Source organism: Vigna angularis, chromosome 8, assembly GCF_016808095.1.
Source record: "Vigna angularis cultivar LongXiaoDou No.4 chromosome 8, ASM1680809v1, whole genome shotgun sequence".
Classification (NCBI taxonomy): Eukaryota; Viridiplantae; Streptophyta; class Magnoliopsida; order Fabales; family Fabaceae; genus Vigna; species Vigna angularis.
Genome location: NC_068977.1, coordinates 32,457,199 through 32,475,811, shown reverse-complemented (window position 1 = coordinate 32,475,811; position 18,613 = coordinate 32,457,199). Strand labels below are relative to the sequence as shown.

The 18,613-nt window shown below is 33.8% G+C and overlaps 3 protein-coding genes across 5 annotated transcripts; all 3 read right to left on the bottom strand.

Moving 5' to 3' along the window:
• Positions 1-350: 350 nt before the first annotated feature.
• Positions 351-4,995, bottom strand: LOC108343897 (DNA polymerase epsilon subunit B). 2 transcript variants are annotated; one of them, XM_017582329.2, is made up of 13 exons: positions 4,732-4,994; positions 4,478-4,658; positions 3,759-3,912; positions 3,502-3,633; positions 3,163-3,240; positions 2,707-2,811; positions 2,506-2,586; positions 2,269-2,399; positions 2,038-2,132; positions 1,857-1,956; positions 1,627-1,741; positions 1,401-1,511; positions 351-901 (listed from the first exon to the last, which is right to left on the bottom strand). In XM_017582329.2, the coding sequence occupies exons 1-13, from the start codon at positions 4,889-4,891 to the stop codon at positions 761-763; spliced, it is 1,584 nt and encodes a 527-aa protein (XP_017437818.1). In that variant the 5' UTR covers positions 4,892-4,994; the 3' UTR covers positions 351-760. The 2 variants fall into 2 exon arrangements, with proteins under 2 accessions (XP_017437818.1, XP_052722973.1); XM_052867013.1 differs by lacking the exons at positions 3,163-3,240; positions 3,502-3,633 and having other exon boundaries at positions 4,732-4,995.
• A 958-nt stretch (positions 4,996-5,953) lies between these two features.
• LOC108343896 (pentatricopeptide repeat-containing protein At1g73400, mitochondrial) lies at positions 5,954-8,928 on the bottom strand. 2 transcript variants are annotated; one of them, XM_017582327.2, is made up of 3 exons: positions 6,586-8,928; positions 6,407-6,488; positions 5,954-6,184 (listed from the first exon to the last, which is right to left on the bottom strand). In XM_017582327.2, the coding sequence occupies exon 1, from the start codon at positions 8,688-8,690 to the stop codon at positions 6,846-6,848; it is 1,845 nt and encodes a 614-aa protein (XP_017437816.1). In that variant the 5' UTR covers positions 8,691-8,928; the 3' UTR covers positions 5,954-6,184; positions 6,407-6,488; positions 6,586-6,845. The 2 variants fall into 2 exon arrangements, with proteins under 2 accessions (XP_017437816.1, XP_017437817.1); XM_017582328.2 differs by having other exon boundaries at positions 6,407-6,479.
• A 1,710-nt stretch (positions 8,929-10,638) lies between these two features.
• Positions 10,639-13,208, bottom strand: LOC108344718 (glutamate decarboxylase 5). Its single transcript, XM_017583188.2, has 6 exons — positions 12,879-13,208; positions 12,519-12,723; positions 12,029-12,229; positions 11,462-11,930; positions 11,316-11,368; positions 10,639-11,219 (listed from the first exon to the last, which is right to left on the bottom strand). The coding sequence occupies exons 1-6, from the start codon at positions 12,971-12,973 to the stop codon at positions 10,743-10,745; spliced, it is 1,500 nt and encodes a 499-aa protein (XP_017438677.1). The 5' UTR covers positions 12,974-13,208; the 3' UTR covers positions 10,639-10,742.
• Between the last annotated feature and the right edge of the window lie 5,405 nt (positions 13,209-18,613).

Below are 18,613 nucleotides of genomic sequence, written 5' to 3'. Positions count from 1 at the left end.
TGACTATTTAATTCAACCATTCTAGAAAAATGTTCATTTTAAATATGTACGATAAACAAAATATACATTATGCAAGAGAACCTACAATTACTTAACGTCCAAATTGTTCGGATTCAAATCCTAGTCTTGTCAATGAAAAAATAAAGTTGAAAAAAGAATATTCACCTTGTAATAATACCCAATACATGAGAACCCACGTGGCCTTCAAAGCAAGCTGGTAGCATCGCCAAGGACGACCCAAAAAACTAGGCTAACGAAACAATTCATCGCAAAAATAGTTAATGATCAAAACTTTCAAACTACGAATCAAAACATAACATGCAGACTGGAAAGCTTGAAAATTATGACGATGATGGAAATTGATGAGTCTGTTAACAAGCTATGCCTGTGAAATCATGAAATAACTGGTTGATTATTCAACAATTACATATCGTAGCTAAGTCTATATATATAAAACACATCTTCTGTACTATGCACTAACAAGAAGTATCTATCTACATAAAAAATTCACAGCTTCAACTAGATCTAGATTAGCAGATACCTACCATACAACAATTTTGCCTGGTTAACAACGTAATTTATATGATACAATAGAATTCCAGCTTACTGCTGTGAATTCAATCTTCCCAAGTGGAAAAGGAAACAATTCCAGATTTCCAGCTTTATTAATGGTTGCATATCTCACGAAGAATAGCAAAGCCAGCATGTCCGAGATGCTAATGACAAGAGGATGAGACCAACACTAATTATGCCAAGTTTACTACAAGGCTGACAATTCAACTTCCTGAGAGCAGGGACGATATGCCACAAACGTGCTGTCAATTGAGAAGGAACCAGTATTAAAACAAGTGATTCCTGTGTACTTGAATGCTTTCTGCTGACTTCTGTCACCCAAAACTATCTGGATCAAGATATCACAACAAAACATAATCAGCATAAGAACATTCTTTTGTGGCTTTGAGACAAAACATAAGTAAACCAGTCGTTTTGAAAATGTCATATTACGGTTACCATTTTCAAGGTCTAGAGATGTGAGAGATGCCAAATAGAATAGACAGTGATGTAAAAAAAATTCAATACTTCCAGTTTTTTTTTGGGGGGGGGGGGCGTTGAATTTGGTTTTCCTCTCTCAAAACAATAAGAGTTTACTATTGTTAAAAAATGCAGTGGCTCAAAGATACACAGAATTTACCCACTGTATTCTAACAAATACCCCACGACGATGAAAAAAAAATGAAAATGAGTTTAGAAATTCAGTATTGCATGCAATTTTAATCTGCGACCTTTCAATTTCGACACTACCCAAAATGGAATATGCAGTCAGTTTGCATGGTAGACTTCTATTTCCAGACATTATTTAAATATCTTTGCCACAACAAAAATTCAAATATGAGCAGTACCGTGTGAGGAGTTGGATAAAGATAAAGACAATGGTCATAATTCCAAATGATAGGTTGAACAGTAAGGGGCAGTGGACAGAGATGACTTTGATGGGTTATGGTAGCAACAAGCTGCAATTTAAACCAAAATTCCGTGAGTTAGATTTTAGAAACTAATACTGTAAAAAATTCCAGAAACTAAAACCTATTAGAAAATAAAGTAGAAAACACCGGAGGGAAAAACTACATGTTGAAAATGATCATCAGTTTCTTCCGTAGAAGGAGACATCAAACATGAGCGACGCATTCTATGCAGCATATCCTGGCGGAAAAATACAATTTCTTGGGTATAAAATTTGACCCTGTAACCAAACAGATGCACGTTGTATAAACAATCAGCTTGCCAAGGAAATTTTGGAGCCCAAAATTCACAATTAATGAGTGTCTCACGAAATAATATTTAAACGTAACGTTAACCTGCAAGGGTTGCTTGAAAATATGGCATTGGGTATGTGCTTTTGGAGTTCTTCAGTTAAATATTTTGGTAGAGCACATCTAGGAAGAACAGTAGAAGGACCTGGAAGAAGTTGCTAAAAGTGATGAATAACGCATAAAGAAAATAGCGAGCGAGAGCAATAACAATCAACAACGTCAATACCTGCATCATCGGGACCTGGGATAAACAGGAATTGACTCTGCTCTTTCAGCCGTGTATGGGCAGCAATCATTTCCCCCAGCTTACCAAACTGCATTCTGAATATTAAGTTTTCTAATTATTTATATTCTCACCTAATAATAAAATATCCTTTTTTAAGTAGTACACCCTAATTCCAGACTTCTAGTTATCACTCTTAGGGAATGAAATACAAGCATGGGAAGTGAAATTCACCTGAGGCTCGAATAAGAATGAAATGAAAGGTTACATGGCCTAGAACAGAAGTTTCCCATGAAAACAAATAAGGAAGGAACCACTTCCACACTCTCAAAACCATCCAGAACAGTCTCTAGCTTTGTCAAAGCCTTCTCTAGGAAAAACACCATCAAGATTACATCAAGCTACATAATAAAAACAAAATTCCAGAGGAAACGAAGAAAAGAAGAGAAACAAATCCACGTTGCAAAGTACCTCTTCACTGTCTAGCCAAACATCAGAAAGTATGACAAACATGTCATTTACTGCTCTTTTCTCCATCTCTTCCAGTCTAATCTATTTAAAAGGCATAGGAAAGATGCAATTTCATTGGAGTATGATACCATAAAGAACTTCGGGTTTCATAATAATAATAAACTTGATCAGTTGAATACAAGGAAAGCAACATAAGGATACAGTTTCCTCTTTTGTAAGAGTACCACCACCAAAAAAGTCATTCCCTGCAAGTACTTTCAGAGACTTATCTCTATCCTCCAGTGGAGGAAATCCACATGTTAAGACCTGCAGAGAAAAAAATGCACTGATTATGCAGAAATCAGAGTGGAAATAGCAGAAGTGAGAACAAATTGGTCTATGTTGTTGTGATTAAAAAACTCAAACAAGCCCAAGAATTTAAGCAACATTTATCAAGATTTAAGTTAAATAGGAAACAATTCCCAAAGCCTCAATACATAGGTTAGGAATGCCAGAACGCATTCGCAAAATGGAAGTTAAAGTAATTAATTCCTTAGCTATTAGCATCTTTCAAGTACAAAATCATTGCTTTCTTACCTCACAAAATAATTTATATGTTAGTTTTACAAAATAAAGATATCATGAAACACATAATGAAAAGGGCATGCTAACAAGAACCTGAAAAATACCCTCCACGAGCATCTCCCCTTCAACCACAACTATAGTGTTCTCTGAAAAAAGTCCTGTAGTTATCTTGTATTGCTAGTCAAAGAAACAGATGATTATAGATTCACGCTTATATAAAATTTGAGCTGTTATGAGTTATAGCATACAAAATCAGCAATTTTTTTATGGAAATATGGCATTTATACTTTTAGCACTTTGCACCAAGGTACAATTACTTGGATTTAAGAATCTCTCAAGGAAGAAAAACGCAATTTAGTTTAAAATATATAATGATTATGTAGCTCTTACAAAATATATACAAGAAATTATTGTCAAAACGCTAAAGGATATTGCATTGGACAAGTTAATTTTAACTGCAGCTGTAAGGTCTTCCAAATAGTAATGACCATCTTCCAGCTGAGATATTACGCCCATCACCCATTTTCTACCTGTTTGCCCAACCAGAGATTGAATAGGAGATATCTGATGCAGGATAACATAAAATCATATATTAATTCTCCTCAAAAAAAAAAAAAACCTGGATGTAAGCATTTGAAAACATCTGACAGACGAATTGATTTTAAAGCCAATTGAAACACCCATGCTACCTCACAACTCCCGAAATGAGAAAATTCAGATTCAAAAGCAGGTTTGGAAAAATGCTGGTCACGAGAGAGCCTCTGGGACAACAACAGAAACCTATCCCTGTACAAAGCTGCTTTTGCAGATGCTTCTCCATGAATAGACAAGGTGCCCTTATGCCTGGAGCAAAAACAAGAAACACAGAAGTATGGGCCTAATCAAGTCCAAGTGCAAGACAACAACCAACACAAAAATTCTTATAAATTGCTTAACTGTAGTCATCTAAAATATACAATCAAACTACAACCTGTTGTGCAATAGGATGCAGATGATGAGTCGTATAATTACACAATAGAACTCATCAACAAGACGTCTATTTCCCCAGCTTTTGGTTAAATATCCAACTTCTTTTTCCACCAAGCTTCCAATTTCTCGAATAAGAGTTCAATAAAACCAACAACAACCAAAGCTAGGTACATTCCAATTCAATCAGAAGGAAAATATAAAAGAAAAGCCAGAAAAACAAAATATGAACATAGCGAATTTTCAATAGTCCTTTTGCTTCGATTTTCTGTTGCATTTTCAGTTTGCAATCAAATTATTAAACATTCTTATTTCACTTATCGCTGTACCTCTAAATGTATCTTCAAATATAAAAAAAAATTCACGTTAAAGGAAATTCCTGCCAACCTTCGATTCCAAAGAGCAAACCAAACAACAAAAAAACCAGAACTATAAATCTTACTCGTAGAACTGCTTTCTGACAGTGTCATATTTATACTTCGGGACGAGAAACGCATCGACAACGCGAATGGCGGAAGAGGTGCTGGTGCCAGCATCGGAGCTATCCTCCATGTCCGCCTCAACTTCCAGCAGTTGGCTCACCACACGGTGCACTGTCTCCTTGTCGATTATGGTGGATTTCACTGCAATTTGTTCAGCATTTCAGAAGTAGAATCGAAATTGAACAAATAAGTTGGATAGAGAGAGAGTGATTACGAGATTTTTCAAGCTCTTTGAGGAGAACATCGATTGCTTCATCCTCGTCGCCTTCGAAGCGAGATGCGAAGGAGAGGATCTCGTCGAGAGCATCGACTTTGAGATTGTAGCCTCTTATCTTACACTTCCTTTGAACCTTTTTCCTCATTGAAGCATTCATTTCTCTGTCACACACTCTTTCTCTCTCTGGAATCCCAGTGTTGACAGGAGGATTAGGTTTGGCGCTAGAAAATCCTTAGTTTGGAAGAAATGGGGGGAAAATGGAAGAAACGAATACTAGAAAGCCCATTTAAAGCTACGTGCGAGCCCATTTCAATTAACCTAACTAAATGTTTCGAGAATGGGAGAAAAATGTCTCACATCATCTATTTGCATTAAAATATTCAGTCATTTATGAGTTTAAAATTAAAAGAAATAAATAAGTGATCAATTTAATAACAAATAATATAACCTAATACCAAATGGTTTTAGTGAAAAAATAATGCTAAAATTACATTTTAATGATAAAATAGTTTCATTAAGAATAAGAAGTAATGGTCGGATTTTTCCACCTTAAAATACATGTATTTGATGTTTTTAAATATAATTTATATTTAATATATATTATTAAATAAAAAATTTACATACTGTTCCCAGTATTTATTTTTATTTTTTTCAACTTAAATACTTCATAAGTTCTTAGTATCTCCAACACGACACCACAAAAAAAGAATCCTAATGGTTTCACCAATGCACTCTTAGATTTAACGAATAATTTGTTTATTAAATTATAATTCTTTTACTTTTTAACATTTATTATTTAATTGTGCTACTCATTTATGATTTTTTTTCACTAATACAAAATGTGTTTTTTCAAAAATATAATAAGAAAAATGGTGCAGTTCAAACGCTCAAAATTGACGCAACTCAAATGAGTGTTAAATTTAATTAAATTTATAATTTTTTATTTGAAAAACTAACAACTGGGAAACAAATTTGTTCCTTAATGTGATCATTTGGACAACTTTTTCCATAAGAACTTCTAAAAAACATAAAATAACTTTCCCTTAAAACATTTTTTAAGAATCTTTTTAAAATATTATTGTTGAAAAAACAAACGTTCTCATTCAATAGAGAGAGCACATCATTGTCCCCATAGCTTAAAACATGTCTATATCTCTTTTATTATCCTTATAACATTTTGAAATTGACATTGGATTACTGTGAAAATGTAAGAGCTAAATTAAGAATGGCTGCTACATATTAGCTTTCAACAAAGTTTACAACATGATATAGCCATGCACAATACATTGTAATGTACAACCATATCTTTGTTGTATGGTTTATAAAACACAGAAAACATTCACAGAGAAGAAAATGATCTTAATCACATATATCAAAGCACTGGCCAGACATGTTTTAAACTCCACCTTTTACCACCACTGGATCTTCAGCAAAACAGAAAAGCCTCCTACTGAAAGAAACATCAAAATAAATGGGAACAAGTATTATACAAGAAGAAAATAATATGTTACAAATAATTTTAGAAGACAATATGTATATATCATCACTGTTGAAGTGAAGAAATATTCCTTTCAATTGCACTTTAAAATGTCCAAGTAAACCATGGCTTCCCAAAATGCAATATAAAATCTCATAATGTTATAATTTTTATGCTGAAGATAATAAAGTTTACCATCGTGCAGAAGTGTAACCTTTGTCCTCAAATGTAACAATAAAATACATACATGGATCTTCTCATCTTTAGGCTGCATCAACTAACCAACATTGTTAAAAAAAAAATGTGTCTGTGAATGCTTCCATTGTTTCTCTAGATGAATTAAAAATGAGGGTAGAAAAGATCAAGAGACTTACAGTTCTTCGTGCAAAAAATTCTTGGTAGCAAACAGCATGACCAATAGAATATGTTCAAAGATGCAACTAGTCATCACCATGAAGGAATCCAATACGCAAGGCAAGCCTTATTAAGCCGGTATCTGAAATAGTGAATGCTATTATAACTTGCCATGTTTCCAGAAAATTTTTGTCTGACCTGTCATGAGAAGAACCCTCTTAATTTTGCCCCTTCAGTTCCTGACAGGTAGCACAAACTCAAGAAAGAAATTTTGTAACTATTATCTCCCTCTTAAACTCATGCTCTTACGCTTCTGGCTTAGGGCATAACGTCTAGCCATGCCATGATTATAGAATTTCCTCATATGTTCTGAGAGCCTTTGAATCGCCTGGAGATCACCAATCACAGACAATTGCATCAAAAAGGAGTCAAAATTTTTATATGGCAACTTTATTCCTCTGTTTATAACTTCTTCCAAAAGAAAACAAGCATCTCCCATCTTATTGCAGCTAAATAGCCCCTCGATCATCACACAGTATGTGTCACTGTCTGGTCTGCAGCCCCTGTTATCCATTTCCTGCCAAGTCTCAAATGCCCCATCAGGATCATCCATCTTAAAAAACATTGAAATCAGCATATTGTAAGTCTGAACACTAGGAATGCAACTCAATTCAATCATTTTTCCATATAATTTAAGGGCTTCCTCAGACTTCTTATTGTCACAAAGGACCTTGAGAAAACAATTATAAGTAACAATATCAGGTCGATAACCCTTGTTTCCCATCTCTTCCAAGAACTTGTAAGCTTCATCTACCTTTCCACACACACACATTCCCTCAATTATTTCCTTATATGTTGTGACATCAGGAAGACAACCACTGCAAATCATATGCCCTATAAGTTTAAAACACTCCTCCATTCTATCATTTTGGGCAAGAGCCACAATTATAATCGCATAAGTCTTGGCAGTGGGGGAAGATATAGTTGAACCTTTTGTTCTCATAAACTCAAAAAGATCAACAGCCTCTGTTATCATACCAGCTTTGCAGTATGTATCAATGGCTGTGTTGTATGTGAAATTGTCAGGTCTATGACCCAGTTGAATCATTTCCTCCAGTAGTTGCATCCCTCTAGTTGGGTTTCTAACCCTACACCACCCAAAAACTAATATATTATATGTTTCTGCATTAGGCTTGACCGTTTTCCTCATTTTCTTATATAGAGCTTCAGCATCCCCAACCAAACAACACTTGCACAGAGCATCCAACAGCAAGTTAAATGCATTTATTTCCGGTTGTGTCTTCACCCTTATCCTCCTCTTCTTTGCAAACTTCTGCACATGAGTAAGATACTTCTCAGTATACTTTCTCAAAATCGTCATCAGAACTTCAACCGGAACAGTAATCTTGTCATTCCTCTTCATATATTCCAACATATCACAAACTATCCGAAACTGTTTCACCTTGTACTTAGTACTAGATAGGATGTCCATCATATCATTATAAGCACGGCGCTCGTGTGAATAATTCTCCTGATGACCAGCCCAAGTGAAGAACCTAAATGCAATTTTTTCATCATATCTAAACTTATGCAGCACCCCAATAACCAAAGGAGTGGACAATGGGATCCCCAATTGGCCAAGAGCCTCCTCCAAATTGTTAAATCCAATTAAATTATCCATTATAGTGTTATAAACCTTATCAGCGTCACTTTCTAAACCACTACCCTCCACCATCGTGCTATACACCTTACCAACATCGCTTTCTAAACCACTATCCTCCACCATTGTGCTACACACCTGATCAATTTCACTCTCACAACAACTAAGATCTTGATTCATGAAAACAATTTCTGAACAGTAATTACGATTGGAGATATAACAAGCAATATAACAGTTCAAGGGCAATGAATATTGAATGAAGCGCACACGAGAATTTTTATTATCAAATAACAATGGCCTTTGGCAATGAACAGAATAATGAGAGGGTGAAAACCTTGTTGAGTGAAGTGTTGTTTCAACTTGTGTGAGAACTTTGTTTCTGAAGATTTGACGATAATGGTGGATGCACAATGAAAATGAAGGAGTTTTCAGATAATTCATGTACCTACGAAACATACCCATCATTGTAATTTTGGTGTGGGAGTTGAAGGCAATGAAAGGAGAGTGAGAGTGGGTTCAGAAATTAGTAGTAGATGAAAAAGATGGAGTTTTGATATCTGGGTAAGTGTGGAATTGCCCTTCGGTGATTAGGAACAGAGGGAACGAGAGATAGCAGAGCTTACTGCGGAGGAAGCTGATGCTTCAAAACGGCAGCAGCGACGCCTCCACTACAAAAAGGGGAGAAGGAAATGCAGTGTTTGTGCAATATTTTCTCACATTTTATTATAATTAATATGATTTTTTTTTTTGTATGTGATGTTGGTGATTTTTTAATAAAGAAAATCGTGCCATTATTTTTATTTTTGAAGATGGAGACCATGAATAATTTGTGTATCTACCTATATATGAATTTAATTTAGAGTTGAATCCGATTTTGATTTCATATTTTTTTTATATATATAGTTTTAGTTTTTTAGTTTTATATTTTTGAGACTAATGTTTTTTTAACCTTATGTAATGATTAACAAAAAATAGATACAAGGTTAGTGGTAATTATATTTTTATACGAATTAAAATTGTACTTTCGTTTAACTGTGAAGAAAAAAATAAATTATGTTAATTTTAATCCATTGAATTTAATTATATTCCTCGGATTATATGTATTGTAGACAGTAAAAAATACTTATTCAATAAGCCTTGAATCAACTCAATTCAAGGTGTGAATTATAGTTGAGTAAAAGGAAAATTACCTAATTTAAGTTTCTAAAACAAAATTATAGTCTTATAAAAAATTGACTTTTTCTTTTAATTTTTAAATTTCAATATATATGCATATATTTAAACTCTAATATTTTGTTTGTTTTTATTTGAGTATTTTAAAATATGATGAAATTTTTCTCGTTTCCTTTCAATACATTCTCTCAAATTCATCTTAAAAAGCAGATGCACTCTAAATAAAACATAATGTGAATCTTTCACTTATTACTTTTGATATTATTGGTTTTAGAAAAAACTTACAATATATTTAACCTAAAATTTTAAAATAATAATTTTGTATTATTTATATTAAAAATTTCACATTTATTAATAATAAGACTAATTTATAATTTATAAATAAATGTAAATTTTATCTTATAAATTAATTTTATGAGATTGAATTAACTAAATTTATTATTTATTAGACTTGAATTAAATTTAAAATTTATTTTTTAATAGTTCATTTCATTTTTTTTATTTAATTAGAGATTTTGAAATTACCTTAAATGTCTGAAAGAATGGACATGTGTTATCACCTCTCTATCTAAATGTTTTCTTTGAACTAATATTTTTCAAGCAAATTCTAATTTTTTTTATTGTCCACACCTCACTTGTTAAATCTTAGTCAATGAAATCATTCAATTTGTATTTGTTTTTTAAATAGGTTGTTTTGTCTAATTGTCATTAGGTGAAATTAGTCACAAACACCTAACAAGAATTACAGTCTATAACCAGTGATAAGCACGTTTGACAGAGTAAGTATAATTTATTGAATATTGAAACTGATTTATAAAACCTACATTAAATATTCATTTACCAAACTTAAACAACACCAACAAATATTTTCTCATTTATTCCATTACTCTCCTTACATTTTCTTTTCATTTTTCTCATTCCATCTTAATTAAACAACACAATATTCTTCTTCTCTGTTTTTTTTTTCTCCACTTATGTTTGAAACACATAAATTTTTTAAATTTATTTGATCTTATTTTTTATTTATTTTTTACTCTCTTTTTTTTTTAAAAATATAAAAAGTTATAATTTTATAACTATTTTATCCTTGTATTACATCTTAAACATGAAAAGAACGTTAAAGTGTGTAATGTAACATTGTTTCTGGTCTTTTCCTTCGTTAAAAAACAACTCATGCATTATATGATAACAGTGGCTTTTCATGGTTAGAAAAACTGTCTTAGGCAAGAACAACACAGGCTATTAGAATCTGTCATGCATTGGCATTGCTTATTGCTACATAGCCATTACACACACACAACATGCACAATGATAATAAATCACCACATCAAAGTGGCCAAAAGGCTAGCATGCTCCAAGTTTCTTCCCCTCCAGAAGTCTCTTCCAGTAGATAGAAATCTCTCTCTGAGTCTCTATATCACTCTTCTTGACCTTCTGATTAGGATCAGTGGTGATGGGTGTGACATGAGCAGCATCGGTTGTGATGGGGCTAGGAAGTGTGTCTAAGAGCTTCACAACCTTGTCTATGTCTGCAGCCAGTCTCTCAGCCAAACCATGGTTGAAATCCTCCCTCACCACCACCCTCAGAACTGCAATGTGCTCTGCATCTGGTGGCATTGTGTAGGCTGGAACTATCCACCCATATTTTCTCAGCTGGTCTGATATCTCAAACACCGAGTGCTGGCTACTGTCTTTCAAGGAGAAGGCCACAAGTGGCACCCCTATGTCCTTCGAGATGATGTTGAACCTCCCTGTTCTCTCAATTCCTTTCCTCAGAGTTCTTGCATTGTCCCAGCAATTTTCCATGATGTTTTTGTAACCCTTTTTGTCAACAAGAATAGCAAAAAACATAAGACAAAATAGGTTTTGCACAACATGTCTCTGTAATACACTTTTAAACAAGTGAGCAATGATTACCTCAAAGCCAAGCCGAATAAATTGGTAATACTGAGCAATGATTTGACTTGATCCTGTTAAAAGAAACACACTTACACGAGAAAGACAACAGAAAATAATACATGTAAATACACTAATTGCATAAAAGATCAAATAGCTCATACTACCTTTGGAGAAATTCAATGTGAAAGTTGGCTGATCAGATCCAAGATAATTGATGTGAAAAACAAGTTCATCTGGCAAGTCATCCTTACTCTTCCAGACAACCCAACCAACACCAGGGTAGACAAGACCATACTTGTGACCACTAACATTGATGCTTTTCACCAATGGCAAACGAAAATCCCACTCTAGATCAGGGTAGAGAAATGGAGCAATAAATCCCCCACTGGCAGCATCTACATGAATTGGGGTATCCCAACCTGTCTTCTTGTTCTTTTCAGTGAGAAGTTCATTGAGAAGTTTCACATCCTCAAATTCTCCAGTCATAGTTGACCCCAAAATGGCTGCAACACAGATGGTGTTCTCATCCACCATTTCAACTGCTTTCACTGGGTCCATCACATAGTATCCCTCAGTGAGTTTCACTTCCTTGAGCTCTACCTCAAAGTACCTTGCAAATTTTTCCCAACAAACCTGTGAAGAAAATTTAAGAGAATATCATACATTGAGGTCTAAAGGCCCCAAAATCTGGCACATAGTTAAAAGGTAGTTATGGATACTGGTAAACACACCTGCACATTAGCCCCAGTAACTATGTTGGGCTTATCATATGGTTTGCCTTCTGCTTTTCTCTTTGTCTGCCATTTCCTTTTGAAAGCCAAACCTGCTAACATTATTGCCTCAGATGATCCCACAGTTCCAACACCTACTGCAGTCTCTTGTTCACTTAGAGGAGCATGAAATAGATTTGCTATTATATTGACACACCGATTCTGCAGAATTCAACAAAACTTTTAATGTACCAGTCATTGCAAAGACTCCAAAAGCATTGATATTGCAGTCCATTCAAGATTTTGGTTCCAGAACATATCTCAAAGAAGAAGAAGAATCAAGTTACTCCAAAACTAACTCTAAAAGAGTTTCACCTTATCCTTATCTTATATTTTCTATTAATCTAAAAGTTAAAGATGATTGCTTGTTAATTCATTAAATTAAGAGAAAATGAAGACCAATATGTTATGATCATATGAAGACACAAAATTACTAGGCAAAGTGGCAGACCTGAAGCTCAGTGGTGACAGGATACTCATCCATGTCAACATAGTTCTTGTTAAGTGAGGCCAATATGAGCTTCTCACACTCGGGCTCCATCCAAGTGGTCACAAATGAGGCCAAGTTGAGCCTTGGTAAGCCATCCAACATCAACTCATCGTTTATTAACTGATAAGCAGCATCCTTTGGTATAGAGTTATCTGGCATCTTGAACCTGCATTCAGCATTTCCACCCCAACCCCATCACAACAAAGAGAGCTCATTCAATAGAAATCAAACTTCCTCTCTCTTTTTCTGCTCTCTACGCTTTCCTCCACGGAATGGACCAACAACAACTAAATGTGAAATTCTAAGAAAAAAGACACATACTTGGGGATAGGTTGCCGCACATATCTGGAAGCAAACGTTGATGATAGACACTCATCTTGTTCATCTGGGTGTGTGCCAGCGGATGTGATGACCATTTTGAATATGGTTTCTTCTCAACCAATGAACCTCAAGTGTTACACACTGAACTCTGAAAGAAATAGAATCTCCACTTATATTTGAAGCTGGGAATTTTCTCTTCTTTTTAGTTACTAACTGCTATTTCCAAGCATAAATTCCCTGAACTGCTATTTCCACAAGGATAAATTCCCTGAACTGCTATCATGGTAAGATATTTTTCTTGCTTTAACTGTACCTGTTCAACTTTGTGTGGTCCATGCACATCCACAAATGTTTGCCACTTGAATACAGTATCGATGATATTGCTGACATTGTATTTTCATCAAGCTTTAACTTAACACTTTTTCTGTCTTTCTTATTACGTTATCTCATTTATTACATTTTCTACTCTTTTTTTCTTGTTTCCCTATCTCTCAGCAATCATGTTTCATTCCTTAATGCCATAACAAGTTCAATTAGCAGTGAACGATCCATCACGATAAAGGTATTACTCTAACATACTCTTTTCCACAGTGATAATTGAATCTGTGAGATCAAGAATATAATCTCAGTTTTCAGTACTGAGCTGATCCTAATAGATTATTCTCTTGTAGTTGAAAGGAGTCAAGTAGAATATTTTGAATTATATCAATTATATTTAATATTTCATCTTCAAAATACATCAGCCATAGGTATATACATGCATGAGATACTTCGAGTTCAAAAGTATGGAGTGAGTAGAGTGAACATATAAGAAAGTGAAGCTTCTGACTGATAATTTCTTCCATGATTCTGACCCTGGTTCAAGTGTGAGTCATGGTGCATCATCATCTATTATGATAACACAAATCCATACAATTTACATGCGTATTGATTGATGTTTTTTTGTTTCAATCACAGATATTTTTCAGTCTTGTGGTGAAGAATAATCCTTCTCACAGCAAAGTAAATCTCATCTTTAAAAATGGTCACTTGTATTACAATGATGTTTTATAGCTTTAATAAATATTTTGATGTTATCTCTACGAAAATAAGATTTATGGGATCAGTGTCGGTCCAAGGTAACATCGTCCTTATGACTTTAGTATTATTGATCACGTGCTTTAGATTGAAACAATCTTTTCTCGTGAATTCAGATATTTTATTGGATTTTTTGTATTATGTATATATTGTGTCTTTAAAATATATTAGTTTTGATATTTTAAAATATTAAAATTAGTTACATTTTGAAAGCATAATACCAAGAGTTTAGTAAAAAAATTATTTTTACGTTTCTTGAACATTTAGAAATTATAATTAAATAGCCTTATGATTGACATTTTTTTCTGATAAAAATATCTTATATTTAAAATTAAGTTTAGTTTGTAAGTATTAAACTATTTATAAATTTAACACATCATTTATATAATAAAACTATTTTTGGAAAATACATGCATTGATAGTGCCATTTTTTACACTCTCATTTTAATCATGTGTTTGGGAATTTGTTAGATCCATCATAACAGTTATTCCTCGTAAACATGTATCATTTAGAGAGTATAATATAATATAAAAAAATATCTTAAATCAATTTTTTAGTTCAATTTTTAATTAAAAAAAGAGTAAGCACTATATTACACTTTTGATTGGTCAGGTTAAAGCTCTAATAATTTAGATATTTATTTTTGGCTTAAATGCTTACTTCGTTTCATGAGGTGAATTTCTGTTTAGTACCCAGTTTTAAAAATGAAGACATTGGATCTTTATGTTAAGAAAAATATATGAATAAGGTACACAAGAAAAAAATAAGTTTAACAAATCATCAAAGAAAAAGCTGAACAAGAGAGAATAAAAACTGTACAACAAAAGAGAAAAGAGAAAAAGTATGTTGCTGTCAACTTAACGAATAAGACCTTATTCATACATTTTAACATTAGAACCTAATGTCTTCATTTTTAAAATCGGGTACTAGACAGAAATTCACCTCTTAACACGAGAACGAAGTAAACATTTAAATCTTTATTCTTCAACGTAAAAAAAAATGCACTTGTTTAGAATAATTTAAAAAGCAGATAAATAATTAAACCCTAATCTTAAAGCATTTCAGCCATATGAAAACTAGCGTAAAAAAAGGGTATACAAAGTTTGTTGTGAAAACCACATGAGAACTCTTTGTACCTTTGTTCCTTTCTCCACGTAAGGTTACTTTTCAGTATCCACTGCAATGTTTACAAGTGGCAAGCTCAATGATTAACACTCAAAACCTACTTTTCACTAAGCAAAACACTTAAGAAACTTAGGGTAGATATACATCTTTCACAACTGATGGTCTTTCCAGAGTGAATGGAAGTAATTGAGATATGAGATTTAGGATTCCCATTGAGATATTATATGAATTAAGCATATGTACGGTTTATTTAGTGATAAATTTTAAAAGGAGAATGTGAGAAATTTTCAGTTAATATTGAAAAGATATAAGATTGATTTAAAGAATTTAGGAAAAGGGAGAGAGAGTGTAGGTTTAACTTTTCACAGATAAAACTAATAACTAAATAAAAAACTATTATTTTTAATTTTAAACTTTAAAATATAAATTTATAAGTTTTTTTTATTGTTCACATTTCTCAACTTTTAATTATTAGTTTCATATTTAAACGAACCTGCTGAACCATCACACATGCAATTTGTTGCTGGCAAGTCAAAAATAAAGTAACACTTTTGAGTTCAAGTAATGCAACATGAGCTGACCTGCTGGATTAGAATTGAATAAAGAAGTTGGAAGAGTCAATTTAGCAGTTAAGATTTCAATTCTAAACCCTTCCTTAGGTTTAAAGAATAACATGTTTGTTGAGGTTACAATTATTATATTAGAATTCCATATTTTGGTTTACTAATAAAAAGAGGGTAAGTAAACAAATGATTTATTTATATATTGATATATTCAGTTTTTTTAAGTACATCCTAAAAAGAGTCATATTACAAAAGATGAAAATAAATAGGGGATTATTGCTTTCAAATTTCAAAAGAAAAGGTAACACACGATGTTAGAACAGGAAAACAATTTTAATTAGTATATAGAAGTCAAATTGCAGCCATTTGATTTTAAAATCGCATTTTTTTTGTTTTAAAAATCTTAAAAAGAAGTATTACTTTTAAATATATTCTACTTTTATATTAAAATCATATCATTTTAATTAGAAGTATTACTTTTAGTCAGACGTCGGAAAAACGCACCCAAAACCCCTCCTGTCAGTCATTTAAAACACACTCAAAATCCTTTGCGCGGACGCCAGGTGTCAGACAACGAGGATTCTAAAATCAGATAGTGGAAGGCAGGTGTCGGCAGAAGAGCGGACGCTCGTTTGGACGTGGGAAGAAAATGATTGTTTCTGAAACTTCTGTCCCACTCTCCTCTGCATGCACCCTCCTTCCCAAACTCTGAACTTTTCATTTTCTCCCCCTTCTCACTAGAAACCCTATCTTCTCTCTAAGAAAACTCACCCTTCCTCTTCTCCGATCATCATTCAGGCACCGTAGGAGCATTTCCGGCGTCCCAAGCTTCTACTTAAGCCGAACAGTTCTGGATTCTGAAACTGGTAAGTTTCTCGTCCCTAGCTGTTCGTTCGTATGAACATGCAAGCCAAGCTCTGGTTGCATGCGGTCACCTTATTTGAACCAATCTTGGTTTTCTGTAACTTGTTTTAGTTTGAAGAGTTTGGTTGAGCGTTGAGGGTAGAAGAAATCTTATTTCCGCGAATTGAGTTTTAGTCTGAAGGACATACGTTCACACTAGAGGTAAGGGAAGCTTATTTAATTTAATTATATGCTCGTTTGCACGTTCGTTGAAAATGAATGCATGTTGCTGAGTGATTAAATGTATATGAAGTATAAATGTTGATAGGATTGTTTATGTGGAATATGATTTATTAGTATGATATGAGTTGTGCGAAGTATGCAAATTGATTATGATATGAATTTTATAAAGTTATGAAGTTATAAGTTCAGAAAATGAGTTTGAATGTAAATGGATTCTGGATATGAAATTTTCACTATGATAAAGTACGTTCGTTACTGAACGGTCATGACCGTTTGGTTTTCCTAGTGAACATAGTTAAAAAGGGGATTCTTTCATTTGGAGAGAATCCTAGTGTAGGACGAGCGCCCTCGTGTGGTAATATTGTGTTTGAGCGTTCGGCCAAGCATAGTTATGCCTGAGTCTAATGTGATAAACCCAATATATATTTATATGTAATTGTATATTATTGTTGTTCGTAAACACTACGTCAATAGTAACTTAATATATTTATCAAACCTTTTATTAGAAGTTTATTAGTGCTTGGTCTTACACCTAGCGCTCACACTGAGTAGTGCTCGGTCTTATACCAAGCGCTCGTACTCATTTCTTGTATAATCAACCTTGCTGAAATAGCGTTCATCCAATTTCAGTAGAATTTCCTTTACCGTGTTCGGTCATTGACTGGCATTCGATTTCTGTATATGAATTATTCTAAATATGGTTCTTTAACGTCTTGATGTGTCTATAATCATTGGATCCGGCCTAGAGCCTCCGTACTTGATTTATTCTTTGAGTCTTGGTTAGAAATTACGAGAGTCAGTTCATTCAACTGATTCACGTGATAAATAGCGTTCGTCATATGGTATATGATTGTACTCGGTTCATTCCTAAACCTAATAGTAACTCTCTCGGTCTTGTTCTGATCTGGAACGGACGACTTCTTGGTCTTGTCCATAGTGTTCATCCTCGTTCTTAGTGAGGACTGAACGTTCGGTATTTGACTGTCTTAACATTTATGATAAGGATGAAAGTAAAATGATGGATAATAAATGATGAAGAGTTTATGAGATCGAGAAAACGTTGTGAAAAATGAACGAGCGTTCTGGGGAGGAACGACTCATGTATGACTCTTGAAATTGTAAAGTATGAATGTGGTAATGCTTAGCTGGCGGTTCATCCTGATGTTCCGTGAGTACTCGTTCTCACGTAGAGGAGGGTAGGTCATGTGTGGGAACGGCAGGAGGTCCTAGTCCTTAGGGTTACTTTGGACAGAACGGATTAACCTCGGGTGGCAGCTGATGAGAGTATTCCAGTTACTACATCACCCGGGTGCACGAACGTCGTAGCTACACAGAATTCATACCGTCCGGACAGTCAGTCTAGTAGTAGGCCTTGTTTGAATCGCATGATTGAAATGTACTTGATGTGTTTGAATTTGATAAACGTATGTTATTACTTGAATTAAATTACATAAGCTTACCCTGTGTTTTCCTTGTGTTGTCTTGTTGTACGTCCGTCTTGTTATTGCAATGATCATCCGTGTGGATGTTAGCAGATGGAAACGCGCTACTGGAAGAGGCGCTGGAAGAAGGAAATTTGGAGGAAGAGAATCTTATAGAAGTGGAAGTGAAGGCCGAGCCATAGGAGCGTTCGGCTAGTTTTTGAGTATTTTATTTTGCGTGGTGATCGTTCGATCACCCCTCTCTTATGTTCTACTTGACCGTTCGGTATTTAGTTCTTTGAAAACCATTCGGTCATGTTTCTTTTATCTGGAACAATTAAATTTGTAACTTGTGTAAGGCCGTTCGGCCGTAGCCGTTCGTTGCTTAGTTTAAGACTGAACTGATTTATTATTAACTGTAATTAATTCTATTATATGATTTTATTACTGTATTTTTGGATG